At 41.4% G+C, this 19685-nt stretch overlaps 1 protein-coding gene across 1 annotated transcript in view; it reads right to left on the minus strand.

The window, feature by feature from the left end:
* Positions 1-17749, minus strand: part of KCNK1 (potassium two pore domain channel subfamily K member 1) — a 34923-nt gene extending 17174 nt beyond the window's left edge. Inside the window, exon 1 of the mRNA XM_068939004.1 lies at positions 17144-17749. Coding sequence (XP_068795105.1) covers positions 17144-17498 — 355 coding nt within the window. The 5' untranslated portion in view covers positions 17499-17749. The remainder of the gene's footprint in view (positions 1-17143) is intronic.
* Between the last annotated feature and the right edge of the window lie 1936 nt (positions 17750-19685).

Raw genomic sequence — 19685 nt, forward strand, 5'->3', positions numbered from 1 at the left:
AGACAGAGCTCTGCTACACCTTTGTGACAAAACATTCAGTTTTTAATTCCATTAGAGAGGATAGCTAAAAGATACGTGTGCATTTCTGGGTTTACCTGTTTCTTTTTAAGCTAACCACTTTTTTCTAAGTAGAATTCAGTTCTGCTCAGTCATGTTCTGGATTTAAGACTCTAAGGGTTAAACTGCAGTCAAACCAGGATCCATCTGGTGTTGCAACTTTTCCCCCCTCAACAGAACTCTCAATAACAGCACATTTCTAGAAATATCTACCCAAAATAAGAACACATCACATCTTCAGATCTGCCCCTAGCAAATATTTAGCATAAGCAAGGAAACACGTATTTTGCAGCAACAGTTACCTCTGTCTAACTTCAGATTCATTTTTCAATGGAAAGAGCAGAAAAAAGGAAAATGACAAAAGCCTGTGGAATATAAGCCAATCAATAGGTCAAAAGTAAGGTTAGACTTCCTGAGGGCTGCTCTGAGGATTCAGTAAGAACTGCAATTATTCTTTTATTGGTTTACCTGCCCGCTAGGCAACAGATGGTCTAAAACCTGTGTCAAAGTAGGGTTCGCACCAACAGACTATTTTGTTATGAATGTTTCTTGGTAGAACAAATTCCATGAGTCTCTGAAACTAAAATTTGGTAGAAGAGAAATATAAATGGGCTTTAGCAAGGAAGCTTTACTTGTAGTTCTCCGAAACGTTAGGAAACAAAGCCGAAACGTTAGGAAACAAAGTAAGGCTTTGTGCTGATTTTTTGGTTAGGTTTTTTTCCCCACTGTTATGTGTAGCAGCACATGTGCAGCAGCACTCCCACCATAACAGATTTTTAAAGTCATTGATTGCATATTATTGTTGATGATCAAAGAAATAGGTTCATACAAAACTCTTAAGAAATTCAACATTATCTTCAAGGTATTTAGAGGAGTATAAGCCTTTATGAAGTTCTCCTTCCTGGGAATCAAATCCCTAAATAGTCAATGTAGGAAAAAACTTACCCCAGAAAATGCTTCAGCAGATTCTGATAGAGCAGGAAAGAGGAAATGACATTATCTACTAATTTAGCCAGTAGTTTGTCCATGACAGGACAGTCTCATTCCATGTGTTACTACGGTACAGAGCATGATGAGACTCTAACCTTGGCTGCAATGTAAAGGTGATACTGTGTCTCAAACACTGACACTTCCAGATTCAGTCTTTAGATACAGCAGTCTGCAACAGTGGCACCCACAGAAAAAATCCATTTTAGCAGCTGACACACATTTAGCATCTAACTGGCGCTGAACAGGAGAGGTTATATACTTTTTGAACAGAGCAGCGGACGGAGCTTGTTCTTTATAGCAAGAGGTCTGGAGCCATGGTTTTTTCATATTGCAACTCTTCCCTCTTCCCCAATTTTTCCTGTAAAAGGTTTTAAAGTTCTGTCAATTACTTCAGCCTCCTACCACTGGAAAGACCTTTCTATGCACAGTGTACTATAGGGATGCAGCAGCTGCCACCGCTGAGCCCCACACCTGTGCGCTATGGTACTCAGCCTGGAAAGAACAAAAGTCAGATGCAGTTTACTGGCAAGAGATTTGCAAAAATTAATAATGGGCACTTCTTACCATCCCAAACGTGTCTTGAATGTGTCAAAAGCCTTGAATATTTCTCAGTGGCATGTACTGCAGTACTTTAATCAGGTATCTAATTAGTGAAGAATACCTATATAGTTTTGCTAAGTTATCATTTCTTGCACTGAAATGAGTCATGTTTGTTATTCTTCCTACCATCTGGGAATAAAGAGAAACAACCAGCTGCAGATTACTATGCTTCCCACCTCCACTTCTGAATTAAAAATTGCTTTATTATACCATTAGGGAGAACTGAGCATGAAAACAGTGAATGAAACTGGTATTGTGGGCAGCAAAGAATCACCACACAATATTAAGAAATTAGGCAGCTCCAGGCTGTGGAGTTAAAAATCAAATCTGCAAACAGCATTTTTGCATCAAAATGCAACCTCATACGGAATAAAGTATTATCTACTGGAATACACCGGGGGATAGGAATTCATACTCCTAACTTTGTTATTGATTTGATATGAAACTCACGGAAACTACTTGCACTAGCTCCCTTGTTTGGCAGAGGAAGACACAGTGTCTTTATCTATATTTCTAAGATATTTCAGCATTTCATATTTAATCAGATATGATAATGCATCTATATTAAAACAACTATTTCTGCCTTGTATTTTAATAGCTATTTCTGAGAGATATGAAGAATTTAACAGCACATAGAGCAAAATAAAAGCAAATCAACTTAACACAGATCACCAAAAATCAGAGGATCAAATAACAAATATGCATAGAACTGAAATGCACCATCATTCTCTACTTCTACAGAGGCATGTTTCACATGGAAAATTAATTTTTAGCTTAAAAATAAAACTTCTCACTTCTGAAGTTGAGATAGTGTTTAAACAAAGGCTAAAGTGAAATATGTTTTCAGATGAGTTCTCTGGCTTATTCAAAATTCTAAGTCATAATTCAAAATATGATGCATGATGGTACTCTACCACCTGAATGCAGCCTAGCCGAATATACTCACAGTTTCATGTTCATAATAAAACATTAATTTGCGAGGCCCAATGGGGAAATACTTTTAATGCTTTGAGAGCTAGCTCATTTAACCATAAGCAAATTTTATAGATATACCAGTCCTATTAAATCATTCTCATGCTTAGGACATTCCATACAGCAAATACAAATTGTGAGAACCATCAACTTGATTAGTCACACAGAAATCAGGATGACTTAGGATAATCACAACTGTATGTCCTACCAACAAATTAAGGGAAAATGAAAGAAAAACCCATCACTGCAATTGCATGTGCTATTTCTGTTCATAGGTGGAAAAAATGTGGATTGTTTCACCTAACTAGAAGTTGTTTAGAAATAAATTGTGATGTAATATTTAAAAAAGCAAACTGCAGACATAAGATGCTTGCCAACAATGGAAAGATACAGAGCAACTTAAACGCTTCACCATTTTCAAATACTATACTGTCTGTTTAGATTAACGGCAATTTATTTTAAAACAGTAAACATTTATTCATTCTGCTAGAAAAGTGCCTCTGATGTTTCCAGGAATTCTCACAACACTTCTGCTTCCTACATTATGATTTTCCTAGTGAAAATACACCAGTCTAACTTCCCAGGGATGGAATAAGACAGTCTTGCACACAGTTAATACAGGCAAATTTAAATCAATAGGACAACTTATAAAAAATGCTCCATTTGCCCAATCAAAATGCTGGACCCACTGCATCAAAGACTGCCAACACTCATCAACAATTCTGAGTCCTATTTCTTACACTTTAAGCAGTTTCTGATACTTGTGCTACCTTAGCAACCATCCCATCTGAAAACTGAGTCATGCTAAGGTTTCTCACATTCAGCACCCTCCTGTCAGCTCTTGCATTTGCAAACCCTGGCCAAAATGAAAGGGCTAGGTCAGTGTAACCTGTGACTCTAAGGAAAGCGTGATGCTGTAAGTGGCATCTCTCAGATGTCAGTTACACAGGGGAATAAAATGAAGACTAATTCCACAATAAAGGCTCAACACTGAACAGGCTAGGTCAGCAATTTGTAAACTGCTAGTTAACGCAGCTTTTCAAGGGAAGTATTTCTTTCCAAGAGCCTGTCCCCATAAACACATCAAGTTTCTTACAATTGTCAATGACTAGACTTCGCAAACAGGTTACAGTGACTAAACACAGTGGTATTACTGTACTTCCTTACTAGTTTCAAAGGCAAGGCAAGATATCAGATAACACTAGTTATCAAGTGGGAAAAAGCAAAGTTTGCCTTGCAATGTGTGCACCTAAGGTACACTGCATGCAGTCCCAGAAGAATATAAAAATATTTTGGTGCTGGAACCTGCATTAGCAAAGAGGACTCTTCTTAAACTGTTACAGCTTTGCTAGCTGTCATTTTAACCTTGCTTGAAATAACAGTCTTTTACAAGGGGCAGTCAGCAGTTGTCAAGATACATCACCATTATAGGAAACACATTCTTAGGTTGCCAGCTCCTTTCTTATATCTGTTGTTAATTTGGCTTGTGCATTTTTGATTCTTTCAGAGCATTCCCCAAGCAGCTACATGAGACAACTGATTTAATCTAAGAGTCACTGCTGAAAAAGATCCTTTCCCCTGTGTGGGTCTGCCTCCCCTTAGGTTGGCTGTAGCTTATCTGACTGCAATAACTCAGAGCACACTAATCCAGCAGAAAAAGTGGATGCTTTTCTTCTAGGCTGATTCGGTTTACTCTTGGGTCCTGGTCAGTAACACACCTAACCCAAGGGAGGAGGTAGGACCACATGGCGGGAATTAGGGGGGGTCCATCAATTTCTTTCAAAGGCAGAACGGTTAAGTAGGCTCAGCTCATTTTGTTTAATGTTACCCTGAGTAAATGCTATATAAGGAGAAGCAATCAGCACGCTACACCAGAGCAAACATCGACTTCTTGCCACAAAGGCTATTCATGCATTTGATAAGCTATCACCTGATAGCAACTGATATCCAGCTTGTTTTTTTGCACGGAGTACACAACTGAACGACTTCCTAGATGGGTGTGGCAATATTTCTACAGTCTCCACTGAAGGAAAGGTATGGAAATATTAGACTTCAACATGGCTTCTGTAAGTCCTTGCTCATGTAGCTGCAATTTCCTCTAATGCTATAGAGCAGACAAAAATATTACTTAAGAAAAAGTCATCCAAAGCAAGAGAATGAAAGCATGCAGAAGTGCAACTGCGGGATGGAAGAATCAGTTTAATGTATGAGAACGTGGCCTAGCAGTGGGAGCAGAGAATTGCAAGGCAAGATTCACAGGCTCCTATTCTCAACTACACTAATGGCTCTTACATGATCTTTCACAAATGGTTTTATCTTTACCTTAGTTCATCCATTTGCAAAATACATATAGAAATACCACTAGCTCACAAGATGCAGAACATAACAGTGCTCTAATCAATAAACCAGTTTCTGCTATGCACATGCTTTGGGATCTACTGATGAAAGATGGTTCAGAAACGTGAAAGATTATTACCATCTCCCTCATGAAATCTAAGGACATCGCCTAATACAAGGCCTAGATCTGGATCTCAGACTTGTTTGAGATGCTGAGAGAGTTTGTACCTTTTACTTCAGTCAAGATTTATTTCCAATAATAACTTTCAGTGTAAATGACATTTTCCTGTAAGCTGCACACACAATTCTGTCAGATAGCAATTATCCCCCCAAAATATGACGTGAATATTCAACTAGTCGATATCATAAATAGTCATACTCCTGTAGGTGCAGCTAAAAGAAATCTTTATTTTTTGCACTATAGAAGGGCATAATTTAAGTGTGCTGAACTCCAATAATGAAGGCAGAAGCTTGCCCTCTTATATTTACTCTTCCCCTGTCAACACAGTTGTTGCTGACTCACAGAATGCAACATCATGTAATATTTACTGTTCTTCGCTTGCCCAACTGGAGTTGCAGCAGTGGGCCAGAAGTCAAACTGAAGGCCTGGATTTCTCAGTGGACATGTACATATACGTAGGTGAATTAAACATTCTCTTATTCCCACATAAGCGAGCTTCAGTGCCAGATGTTAACCATTCTAAATGATTTACAGCACTGTAAATCATTTCTATGCATCATTCTTAACAATTTACAGTAGCTAGGACTTTCAAGCAGTAAAACAATGATGTCTGACTCCTAGTTATTTCTGCTTTACAGCTGAGTCAACATTCCAATGTTAAGTTAAAATACAACCATGAAAATAAGTAACAAGGTATGCTGGAAAGTGTTTAAATTTAATTGTTCATTAGAAAATCATACAGCCTAGAGCTCCCAGAACTCTAGAACAGATGGAAGCTTTCCAGTTCGCTTTAGGGTTTTCTCATTTCCTTCAGGCTGTAGGCTTCAAAAGGAAAGGTCTATGCCATTCCTGTATAGCATGCAGTTGGGTAAATAACTGCTTAAATAACACACAGTGCAGAGCTTTCATAGCCTTCTTACGCTAATCTTAAACACGACAAGCTATTTTTAGGATTTTTCCTTTTACAAAGTAAGATTGTAGAATGAAGTCCGCAACAGCTAAACAGCCAAGCTCCTTTGTTTTTTCCAGGTCCCTGAACACATTGCTGTTTCTCCAAAGGCGCTTCTTTTTCATTACGGCTTTCTTTAAAGCCACCTTTATTATGATCCCAGCATATGGGGAAGGAGGAGAAGTTAGAACTTTTGCCCTGCATCTGCATTTGGTGATTGTGAAGTAACAACAAAAAAAACTTTATAAACTGTATCATAAAAGGTGGAGGATACCCATTCTAGCTCAAACTAGCAAAATATATGTTCCTAGTGTGCCTTGAAGGCCTAAAATAATAAATTAAAAAACTAAGAGTCCAAGCGTCACACAAGAGAATTTCAGTAAAGGCTTAAAGATAAGAATGCACTTAAGCTTCAATCCAAGCAGTGCTGCCATCATTTGAGGTCTTCAGTAGGATCACCTTTCCTTCGTCTTCCTAAGAAATCTTCTCATATTTAAAAATAAGTATATAAGCTTTGATGTATAACAAAAATGGAGAACTTAATGAAATAACAGTAGATTTTACAGTCACTGCTGAGCTGGCTGCCTTCTTTTTCCTTGACACATGAGGCCTTCACCCTGCAGTTCTGTGTTTAACTTGGCTTCGGCACAGTTGCGTCACCTTTAGGCACATTATGACAGAAAAGACGGAAAAGCAGACACACACCCAGACATGCACCTGTGACAATTCCTAGCAGGCTTAGTAAATGTATGGTTTTCTGTAGGTCACACCACTTTTTTTCCCCAGCAGCATGAAAGAAATACCCTGTGCTCATACTTTTAGTTGCACCGCATGTTTCTACATAAAAAGCCTTAAAGTTGGCTGTCACCAATGTTTCAGGAAATACTTAAGCTGCATCAAATCTATAACTTATTTATTTTAATGGCATACAGTTATATCATTTAAACTAAATGCAGTGCCTTCACTGAAAACACTGAATAAAGAATACTTTACCTCAGACTAAAAATATTTTCAGTGAAGCTGGGAAAAGGATTCTGTTTATATTCATTTCTGCATAATACAACTAGCAACATTATACAGCCTATACAAAGGAGAAAAGTTCCAAAATCTACATGCCTCTCGCAATGAATTTGCATTCATAAAAGCCAGAATTCTGAAGCTAGATTCATCTATCATTAAGTTTCCGCTTACAGAGAGGTAACGAATGGCACAATATATTTCTTAACGCTACCACTTTAATATCTAAATCTGTTTATTATATTTTCCCCCAAAACAAGAAACAAACCCCTATTTCTGCCTTGAAAACCATTTGTGAAGTAGCTGTTGCGAAAGAATTTAAGGTTATTTAGCTGATTCGATTTAAATGGGCTTTAAATAATTGAATGGCATAGAAACAAGCACTCAGATACTAACACGCAGGGTGAAATTCACAGGTACATTTTAACCTTTTCATTTTAGCTTCAGAAGTTATTAACTTCTTCAGAAAACACGTTCAGTATGTGGAGCACAAAACGCACATGAGGAGCAAAGAGATGACAAAACCCCATTCTCATGGTACCAGTTCTCTCAAAAACTGTGTTTCCAACAATATTAAGTTATGCTTAAAAATCTTCTGTGTAGAAGTTGCGGGTACTGCAAGTTTCAATTTGTAGTAGAAGATAGTAAGAAGATACAGAAAGCCTCTATCCCCTGTTAGCATAACATCAGTTTGGACTCATGATTTTCAGGAGAAAGATGGCAATTTGCTGTTCAAGTTTCTGCTGGTAAGTATGTAACTTTTTCCAGAGGGCACAGCCTCACTTTCTCTGCATACAAGCAGGACGGTGCTGAGAAGATAACTGGGTTGGTTTGTTCTACTGGCAAAACCTGCTGCCCAACCTAACCTCCTCCCTCTCAGCTGCTGCTAGGCAAGCCGTTTGCTTCTCCTGCATTCCCCCAATTCCAAAAAGATGCTGTGATAGTTCTCTGAAATTGCTTAAGCTACTGGCACAAAAATCAGTTTAGAATACAAACTACAGTAACGTCAGGGAAGCATAAGTTAGTAAACTCACCAGGTTCATGTGTGTGGTTTAGAGATAAGTGGTATGCCACCCACAGTCATCTCCCCACACAGATTATGAAAACTTCCTTAAGCAAAACCACATGTGAATCTGTACCTTTCTTTCCAAGAGACAGAAAATCCATGTGTTGGTGCAAAAGCCACTCTGATACCTTTCGGTAACGCAGCCACTTGAAAAGTTTTATTCTATTAATTTATTTCACTTCAGCTAATTTCTCAATCAGGACCATGCCATTGTTTTTCTTTTTAAGAAATGCAAACTGTTTAACACTGCAAATACGTTCTTAAGGGGAAAAAGTGAAGGGATACATCTCTCCTATGGTCTTCTGGTTCATTATCAGTAACTACTCTAGAGCTTCAGTTGAGCCGTGTACAAATGCCGCAATCTTCACGCAACTAAGGCCAGATCCAGCGAGACAGTAGGAATGTAGGTAGCTAATTCCTGAGAAATCTTTCAGAGCTACTCTCTAATCCTAGAGGGTTTTGATCCCTCCAGGTTTCCTATTTTTTCCTCAAATTGCTGAAACTTCATTTTTATGTGTGCCAAGAAGTGTCTTGGTACGGTTGAGTAGCTTGTGGCCTAGTTCATGATTAACCTCGGAACAGTGGCTGAACTAGATAGCTCTTCATGGATTATGCTGTTCCTTTATCCAAAAAAGGGATAGAGGATTAAGACTATGCTGGAGTAGGCCAAAGTGAAACACAAAGAAAAACAGCCAACAAACTATAAAAGGAAAAATGCTGGATTTAAGAAGTCTTAAAAGAAGACTTCTTTTAAGTTACATGCAAGTAAAAGAGACATTCCTTCTCAGAAATGGTCAGGAACTGCAGGATTTGACTGTCAAATGCACACATTTGAGAAACCCTGTTCTGAAAGCTGACATAACTTTTTGCCTAGGAATTCAGTTTGGTGATGTTAGCTGAATGGCAATAAAAACTCTAGCTTAGAGAAAGAATTATAAATAGAAACTTTTTAAATGAAAGGCAAGTGTGAGAGATTATTCTCTTCCTTTCCAAAAGGATGCAAGTATCACGGATCAAAATAAAGCCAAATGCTAGAATAATAATAGAATAACAGTAGGCCATGTAATCCCTCTATTACAAACAGCAACTAATTTCAACAGAGCAGAAGCAGGGAAAACAGTGAAATAGCAAACAAAGTTAACATCCACAAAAACTGAACTGATTAATAAGCCCATGGCAGGACACCACCAACTCAATTATACTCTACATACCAAACTAAATTCAATGGGCTGAGGACATTTTTTCTTTGTTTTTCAGCAGAGGAAGAATGATCTTCAAGCTGATATAAAAGAATGAAAGAGGGCTCCTTCCCTGTGGAGAGCTGCTGGGCTAGCTTCTTGTCCCTAGGAATTTAGCAAGGCTGGTGGAACAGTTCCAGGCAGAAGTGAGGACAGAGCTGGTAAAAGGGGCACTCCATCCATCAGCAGCCAGCACTGCTCTGAACAACAATACAGTAATGCTACTCCATGGCTGCTCTAATTTCTGCCAGGAGACGGTTTTTACTACTCGTCGGCCTGTAAAGTATAAACATGGGATTAAAGCTACTTTTGCCATCCTTTATTTCAGCAAGCACAAGCAAAAGTTTGGCACAGCTTAGGACTATGCTCACGTGAGAAGCCAGGAACTGCCACTCTGTCTGGAACAGAAGACAGGCTAGACCTGGATTTTTCTCTCTGCTGCAGGCTACTACGATAGAGAAAACAGCAAGAACTTTTGCATTAGACACGCAAAAGGTAATGTGACCCGTGTACCGGGTGTAGCTGTCATCTCTGGTAACTAAAGAGTGACCTGCACCCTAAAGCATGAAGCCTAATGTTCTTCCAAAATGTTGACCATCATTAATTTTGACAAATACAGATATTTTGGATGTATTCACAGAAGTCAGGTTTTTTCCCTCCTCAACAAACTCAGAAAAACTGAGTTTTTTCAAAACTTGATAAATTCCTCCTTTTCTAGTTTTAAATTTGCTGTCTTTTGTTTCCATTGAACATTCCCATGTTCTTAGGTTATAGAACAGGGACACCGGAAGCACCCAATTTACCTTCTCAGTACTATTTTATATGCATCATCCTGTCTCCTCTTACAGCTTTCCAAGATATATAATGGTAGTCTTTTTGTCTCCTTTTCCTAAAGATAGCTAGAAAACTTCAGCTCAAATCTGTGTCTTGAGAAAGGTATTAAGCTGAACTCATCTTACGTCTCACATCCCAGGCAACAGGAGCTTAACCCTGGGGTGAGACTAAAGTTTAACAGCATGCAAGTCTGGAGCTGTTCTATGTCCTATAAAATTCTGAAATATTCCCTGAGAGGGAAGCAGACACACAGGCAGACAGAATGACTCTTTCACTTCGTTTACACTATTTAGCCTGAGAGGTGGGACTCTTGGTTCTAGGCCCAGCTCCAGTGAATGCCTAATTCTCTGGAAGGGGACTGCCTCAATGACTTAGCTTTGACTACCTTGTCCTAGAATGCTCTATATCATTAAACCATTCTCCTGGGACATGAGTTCAAGTCCCTCCAAGCAAACGAGAGCAAAGAATGTGGTTTCTCACATCCTAATTCAACATTTAATATGCCAACTATTTGGATGTAAACCTCCTCTTCTGGCATCTTTCTCAATCTACCTCTTCATTCCCTTCGCGTTTCTTACCAGCACTCCAATGCAAAAAAAATTCTGTCACAGCACAACCTAGCTTTGTCTCCTAGATCATCTCCAGCAAATTACATTTTTCTGTAGATGTTGTTGCTAAGTAACAAAAAACTCTTACTTAAAAGGGAGGAAAAAAAATCATTTCCAAAGTTTGGAACCCCCACCCAGTGAATAACTGCAATTTATCACAGGTATTTTAATGATCTAGAAGCCATAAAAAGGAGGAGGAGGAGGAGGAGGAGTAAAATGAAGCTTCGGTTTTCTGCTGGAGCCAGAAATGACTAGTGAGACTGATTTGAGCTTAAACCATCATAAAGTTTGTATATTTTCATAGAAAAGACAACTGAATAACTTTTATGACAGATTTCCAGGCATATATCTGATATGAATCATGAACTGGGAAAAGTATTTTTTTTTCAGTGTATTAATGAGCAAATATAGGCATCCTCAGGGATATTAACCACATTGTTCCCTACAAAATAAATTTATTCTACATTAAATTTGAGTACAGAACAAATAAGTGTGCTTTCCCTCTAAAGCCTCTGTGAACCATCCTCTGATTAAGTTATATTATCCCTCTTCCATAATACATGAAAGACAAAGTGGCCTGAATCTTACAACAGAGTGTTACAAAGACATCATGATTTTTTTTGACTTTTCATAATCTTTCGTGGATTTAAGATCTGTACTGCATACTGTAAATATGCACTGGATGTGGGGTCTGTTCCTCTGAAGAGGCAGAAGAGGAAAAAAGGATCACTTATTGATAAAAGAATATGGGGTAAAGGATGCAGATGGACAGGTTTCTCTTCTCCTTGAATTTCTACCGTATTTCTAACCTTTCCATTACAGTGAATCCACTGACTCTAGCACAATCTCCCAATTTGGTATCTTTCATAAATAAATACATAGCTTAGTTTCTCTTACAAATCATTAGTTACCTTGTTTACAATAATCAGACCTAAGAAAGAATGGCTTTGAGAATCAAGTATTTGTATTAAAGTTAAATGTAACCAAATGTTACCACTTGCCAGTAAGACTCATATAAGCTACTTAACTTCAACGCAAAATTCTCCCCCCAAAACATATTGGGCCTTCAATGGTCTTCAACCAAGCAGTTTCAAGATAACTAGCCACTGTCAGCATTTAGCTATAGCTATTACACATATATTCTTTACTCTGTTCAAAATACAGCAAGGAGAAACATGAGTTTAGTATGTCACTGATCTTGGGTGCCATCCCTTGCAATGCAGCACAACACACCCATGTTTATTGCCAACGCTGGAACTGGTGCAGGCTAAACTCTGGAGAAGATGTAGGTACACGCTAACCACCTTATCAGATTGAGAATCCTAACAGCTAACTAACAGCGCTCTCTCGTCTCTCCTTTTACTGTCTTCACTCAGAAAAAAGCCCAGTCTGACCTTAATCCAAAACTACTAATTGCTGTTATAGAAAACGAAACTTCTCCTCACCCTTCCTCACCTTCCCCTGAGACTTAGCTTCTTTGCAAGATGTATCTTGGCAGCTCTATTACAGCAGAGGAAGACCCAAAGCAGCTCTCTCATCTTCCCTCTGTTGTCCAAATGGTAAATGAAACCTATATCCATGTTTATGATGGAGAAAAAAGCTACTCAAAGCTGAACAGCCAGGACACACGTATCCTCCTTTCTTGTGAACAGCTGCAAAATACCTTTACACTGAGAGGACCCTTTCCAAAAAGGCATCTCAAAACACAGGCCATAAGTTGCCAACTGGCATCTCCCTTCTGTTTTCCTTCAGCAGAAACCACTTTACTCGTCCTGTCTTCCAACACAACCAATAACAATTTCCTTTCTTACTCCATTCTTACAGTATTCCCATATCACACTAATACGAGATAAGATGTTAGAGATCAACAATGCACTAAGACCAGTGAAAACACACTACCTGGGAGATGACCAAATCTGTACGCAAAAGTTACTTCATTTTTATTCTTAAAATAAACACATATTTGTACAGATGGTCCCATAATAAAGCCAACCAGAAACATCAGCTTCAGCAAGATCATTCATGACATCCAGCAGTTAGACAAACCCTGAACATGCAAGCACAGAAGGTCATCATTACAAAGAGCTTCCAAATATAGATGCTATTTAGAGACACACAACCACATATTCTTTGCATTTACTTTGTCATCAATTAACGAATTAATTCTTTCCTTTTGCACACTGCTCATATGGGATTCTGCAAGACTGCTGAAGTCTTATAGGGTGGAGTAAAGTTGTTAACAGAGGAACCTTCTTCCAGTCACTGCTGTAATTTGTTGGAGCCTCATCCAGCCTATTTCACTGCTATTTATCATTACCCTTTGTTTGCCCATCCTTCAGGCAGTTTGTGACAGTCCTGTGAGAGTCCATGCGTACAGCTAATTTCAAATAATAGTTTGCCTTACAGTGTTTATTTTGCAAAGCCCTTCCTTTTACACATTTTTTTTCAGAATTCTTAATCTGCTTTATCACTTTCTTCAAATATTTTTCTTTAGTTAGGGAGAGCATAAATAAGGACTGAGGGAAACAAGAAGGGGATTTGGGGATGCTAGAACGTAATAGCTTTCCCTACATGCTTGCTATAGAAGACTAAAAGGCTGTGAAGTTAGCCTTGTTCTCTGTACAGGAGGAAGGTGCGCATTTATTTAAACAATGATTGGTGAATTCAGTCAGCTAAACATAAGAAACATCCTAGCGCTCCCTGCGATTTCATACTATGTCTCCGAGTACAGAAGCAATCACCGGTTAGTCTTCAGTGCCACTGTTGTCTTTTTGCGCATTTATCCTTATAGTATTTGCAAAAGAGAAAGCATTTCAGGTGTACTGTTTGTAATAATACAATACTTTTGAACATTCAAATATTTATGAACAGCTGGTTGAGATGATCAGGCAAGTCCTGCTTCTCGCCTTTTATATTAGTGACCATTTGAAAGGACTCTAAAGGTTTCTTGCACAGGTGCAGAACAAATGAAAAAAGGAGAGAAACCATCTCTGAAATCTGTATGCTCCAGGAAGAATTTACGCAGATGATGGACTTGGTAGATTGGTCTGCATATATACCTGTAGACTTATAAAAGTTCCTGTTTATAAATGATAGCAAGCAACACAAGAAGTACAACAATGTTTCTAGGTAAAGTTCAAAGCCAGTACCTAAAATAAAAAAAGATGGATTTTGTTAAGAGTGGCCCTGCCCAAAAGACTATTAGATATAGAAGGAAGTACCATTTGATGCCTTATCTGCTTGATGAATGGCTAATAGATGATAGCCACAGGAATGACAACACACATTTCAGACCTGTTTTCTAAGCACAAGCCTCTGAAGTGGAGTTTTCTAAACCGCTTTCAATTGGGACAACAATGGCTTGTGTTTTCAGTATTTTCCTTGTAAGACCTCTCTGTTCAAATATGCCTTGCCCAAAAGCAGATGGGCAAGGGGAAAAGGGGTATCTGTGCCTGAACAGTACTACTGAATTCAGCTATTCCATATTGTGTTTTAATATGAGCAGTACTGAAGCGTTACTAACGCAGTCCAAATCCCAGTGTCCTGATCATAAACCCTTTGGGGTTGATATATCTCCCAAATGGATATTGTCAGATTTGAAAATATACTGTAGCGTTTGTGGATTAGATTTTTCCTGATAAAAATGAGAAATTACATATACTAACTATAAGAACAGATAAGAAAGCAGGGCCTTTTTCATTTCCTTTTTAAAGTGTGGGTTATTATTATATAAAAAAATTAATTTGAATACAAAAATAGGTTTCAGAAAAAGCAATTTATTTTAGTGTTAGAAAGTTGATTGATTAGGAATGAAAACAGGGTAGCATAAAATCCATACAATTTAGTGCTTTAAGTTTAAAGAATTTTATGGTTTTACTAAAAAAGTTAAGTACTATTGCAGTTCCATACTTTCCTCACCACTGCTATTACTACATTGAATATCACTTTAAAACTTTATTCACCAGAAGCATTTAATCGCATGCATCATAAGCATGTCACTTTCACATCTTGTGGTCTAATTATGGTTATAAGGACCAGAAAGGGGAAATAAAAAACAATCAGCCCCATGCCCCCATCTGACTGTTCAAAAACTCCTTAAAATAAGCAGACAGCCTCATCTGTACATTCAGTGTTATTTTTAAAAAAAAGACAGGCAATACTTGCCCTAATCAGTCAGGAAGCATCAAAGAAAGATCAAGTAACTACACTGCAAAACACTGTCATGGTTGATATCAGCTGATATCTTTCTTTATATAGAGTGCTCACTTGGGGGGGGGGGAATAAAGCATTGTATCTTTTATGGCAATAAAGGCTCACATCACTTAGAGGGCAAACTCCTCAATTTGGAACACTTTTACAGCACTTTTAAAGTTTTTCTTACTGTGCAGGTGACTCTGGTACAGGTCACCCAGAGAGGATGCGGAGTCTCCATCCTTGGAGATATTCAAAAGCCATCTGGCCACAGTCCTGGGCAGCCTGCTCTAGCTGACTCTGCTTCTGCAGGGAGGTTGGACCAGATAATCTGCAACAGCCTCTTTCAACCTCAACCATTCCGTGATAAAAAGTTCTCAGTGAGCCAATTTCCAAATTCACTCATTAAAATTGTTACATGTCCAGCTTCCCAGCACACATACCTACACTAATCCTTTACAAAAGGGCAGTCCATTACAATCTTACCTACAACATAACTGTTACGAAAATGCATGTATGAAAATTACAGCTAAAGAACTGTTTCCTTAAGTTTTTCACAATACAAATCAAAAGTGCTATTTGAAAGCAAATAAATGTAATCTTTTAGTGTTTTACATGCAAATATTGAAACTAAAGTAGTAAAAATAATACTGAAATTTCCACTTCATTATTCTTTATTACTCTAGGTTACTGTTTTTTTCAGTCCAGACTGAAAAAACAAATGCCAAGCAGCAGACTAAAAAGCCTAAGGAGAGACTGCTAAAAGCACTTAAAAGTTCAAAGACGACAGGCACCTAGCTGGATTTTCAAAAACATCAGGGGTTTTTTTTTGGGGGGGGGGGGGGGAAGGGGGGTGGAAACCTGGCACAGAGAAAGTTAAAACTGTCACTCTTAGTGATAAATACGGTAGATTTAAAATATGGTTTCAAATTTAGTAATTCAATGTATGGCAAGAACATCAACATAGAGGATTGTGGGGGACAGCAGTAATTCTGTTCTGGGTTGCACATCTTACATAAGAGATTCCCCTTACACAAGGGAACTATGCAGGTCCTGGGAAGTCAGTGTAGCAGCTCTGATGTCTCCCTTTACCTCTGCCAAGTGGTCATTTCCGAGAGGCCTCTCGGCTATCATTAACACACGATACCCGAGTGCCCTCTTGAAGCCAAGGGCAGGTGGGGTTGCCAGTTAAATATTCGCAGACAAGATTACTGCATAGGCAAGGTCATGTTGCAGAGGCTCAGAGGGTATGCAAAGTCTCTGTTTCCCTTCACTTTGAGATGCTCCGAAAACAGCGTAGACTCACCTCAGCACCAGCAGCATACAATCATAAATTCAAACCCATCGGTATCCCTTTACTTCATTAAAGGGAAAAAGTATTTCTAAAATCCTGGACAGATAGCAGGCAGCTCATTCAATACCCTCTATTTTGGCAACAGCCAGGACCAGCAGCCACGTCTACCCATCCGTTTGAACCTAGCTCAGTGCTGCTTCCAGGATTTCACAGCACGTACGAACGCACCACCCAGACGGAAACACTGAATTAGTCACGGGCGTGCTCTTCTTCCAGGCACCCGTGACGAGCAATTGGTTTTTCCACTGTGAAAGAAACTTTACACCAGCCGGCCCTCGCTAGGTCATGTCGCGCACGAAGGGACACGAAAGGAAAAAACGCTTTCCGCATTTTTGCGGCGTGACGCCCGCCCAACCTCCGCACGGCAGCCGCCTCGGGGCGGGGGGGGGGGGGGGGGGGGGGGCGACGGCCTCCCGGCGGTTGCGCCGGCGGCTCGAGCCCAACGGCCGCCCGCTCGTGCCGGCCCCCCCCGCCCCCGGCCCAGCCCGCCGGGCCTCCGCAGGCCTCGACCCCTCCGCCACCGCCGCCCAGCACCGGCCGGGCCAGCCTACGGTGCCGGGCGCCCCGCCACACACTCCCACACCCCGAGCGGAGGGAGGCAGGCGGGACCCTCAGCAGCCCCTGCGCCTCCGTGAAGGGCTCGGGCCTCGCCGTCCCTCCCCCCAGCGCGGCGGCAGGGGAGGCCTCCGGGCGGCGGATAGGTGGCGAGGCCCGGTGGGGAAGGGCCACCCCCCCACCCGCCTCCTTACCCGTGGTGGAGAGCACCGTGCTGGCGAAGAAGAGGGAGGAGGTGAAGTCCCAGTTCCAGTTGCCCGAGGCGTTGCTGAGCACCGAGACGCCGTAGTTGCTGGCCTCCAGCACCCGCAGCAGGAACTGCTCCAGCTGCTGCTCCGAGAGGCAGGTGTGCTCCTCCAGAAAGCGCTGCTTCAGCTTGCCCAGCTCCTGGCGCAGCAGGTCCTCGTAGGGCAGCTCCACCGAGGAGAACACCACGGCGCCGAAGACCAAGTAGAGCAGGTAGCCCAGCACCAGCAGGGCGAAGCACCAGGCGGAGCGGTGCTGCTCCACCAGCCGCACGCAGGAGCTGCCCGCCAGCGACTGCAGCATCTTCCCGAGCCGAGCCGAGGCAAACCCAGCGCCCGGAGGGCCAGCTGCGCCCCCGGCGCCGGGCCGCGAAGTTGAAGGGCCGGGAGAAGCGCGCCGTGCCGTGCCGTACCGCGCCGTCGCTCTCCCTGCTGACTTTGAACGCGCGGAGCCGCGCTGATGTGGCGCTCACGTGGCCTCGCGGCGCAGGTGGCCGCCGCGCGCGCCGGGCGGGCGGGTGCCAACGGCCGCCAACGGCCGCCAGCCCCGCCCCCGCCCCGCCCCGCCGCCCGCCGGGGGCGGCTGCCGAAGCGGGGGGGCTCAGGCTCGAGCCGGCTCAATAAAAGGACGTTTATACGCCTATACGTACATATGTTTGGGGTTTTTTTTTTTCCTTTTCACCTTCTTATGCATGGGGGTGTGACAAGCCCACTCTAAAAATCGGTGAAAGCGACCGAAAAAACTCTCAGTGGCTGCGACGGGGGTGGTGCGTGGCTGGGCAAATCAGTAAGGTTTCTTCCCCTTTTTATACAAACGTACTTCGAGATTTCCGGCCCATCGCTGCGCCCCTTCCTCCCCCCCCTGCCCCCCCACCGTCACTGGTAAGAAAGTCAACAGCTAAAGACTTTCAAAAATCCTTCTGCCAGTTTTTAACACTCGAAAAGGCGCTTGTCAAAGCAGAAGAAGATAATTCTTAGCATGGCATAGGCCTAGTGGGGTGAAGCAGGAGATTCCTCTCAGTTCCTGTGGTAAAATGAGTTCGGGATGTGAATCCTGGCAGCAGGCAGTAACGGCCTTCCCCAAACCGTTGGGAAGTAACTTCAAAATCGGGCCCATTGAGGGGTGAGGTTCGAACGAGGCAACCTGCAGATGCCCCTTCCAGCATAAATTGTTTCATGATCCTGTGCTGTGCCCCTGAAAGTGCTTATTTTGTCATGATAAGAAGTTCCCATCTAGTTCTCAGAAGAGCGTCCGACATGAATACAAATGCACCATCCAGGCAACCCTTTGAATGGTCCAAAAGAGTGACTTTTCCCGAGTTTCACCTCAAATGCCTCTTTCTTTATCTGCTTCAAACTCCAACCAGCTATCATACAGTTCCCTACTACAAAAAAAGAAACAGTGAAAAGTGTAGTGTTTTGAAGTATCCATTGGGATGAGTAAGCCCAGCTTCAGGTAAACCAGACAGAGGAAATGCTAGTCTCACCCTGCAGCAGTCTGCCACTTCCCTTTTGCATCTCAGCTGATGGCAGCTTGTAGCGCCACAGAGAGAAAGTAGTACTTTGTAAATTAGAAACTTACTGAGTCTAAGCAAGTGAGATTGGACAGAATAAATCAAATCCAGCAGTTTAGCTTAATTTGTGAGGCACATCTCCAAGCTGTAAGGACTAAATGGGAGGAGAATGCAGGAATGTAAGGTACAAAACAATATTTTCATGCTAGAAATAACGTAGCAATGTTCCCTTTGCATACAAATGCTGAATGAGCTGAATGAGTGGGCTGAATCTGGCTTGGCACAACAGTTCATCCAGTCTCTGGCTAATTCTCCACTTCCCTCTATAGCTGGTTCAGGGGCTTAAACCTCCCTCCCTTGTTGCATGATCAGACTATAAATGTGCTCATGTATGCAAAAAGCAGCTGCTTGCATGCTCGGTCAAATGATGCGTTTGGGTGGTGTGACAGGTACATATGTGACAGGCCATGCAAGCAGACTCTCAGTCGTGTGGCAGGAGTGCCCAAGTGTGTCAGCTTACAGTGCCAAAGGCACATCCACCGAGTTTGGAGATATCTAACTTTTGAATACACATTCAATCATGCAGCCAGGGAAGGGGCACTGGGGGCATTCAGCTGTTTCAGTAGAAGGATATGCTTTTCCCCCATGGCTGATTTCCTGAGCTGTTGCAAGGTAAACATTTCCATGCTGCATTCTTCACATGTGTAAACTGTAGCACCAAACAGAGATGCGGTGCAGTTAAGTTAAGGGGAGGAGTTTAAATGAGTAACTGAAGAAACTGTATACTGTATCTCCAGAAATTTATTGACAGAAGGGCAGGTAAAAGGAGAAATGTCAGGTCACTAGAACATCATTTCAGCACCTTTTCTCAGCACCAATGTCTCTTTAAGATGCAGTTATTTCCTCTAAAACAGTTATGTATAGGAACAAGGTGGTCTAAATCACTAGCAATGACAATTAATAAAGGATACCATCTG

The sequence above is a fragment of the Struthio camelus genome, chromosome 3, assembly GCF_040807025.1.
Source record: "Struthio camelus isolate bStrCam1 chromosome 3, bStrCam1.hap1, whole genome shotgun sequence".
NCBI lineage: Eukaryota > Metazoa > Chordata > Aves > Struthioniformes > Struthionidae > Struthio > Struthio camelus.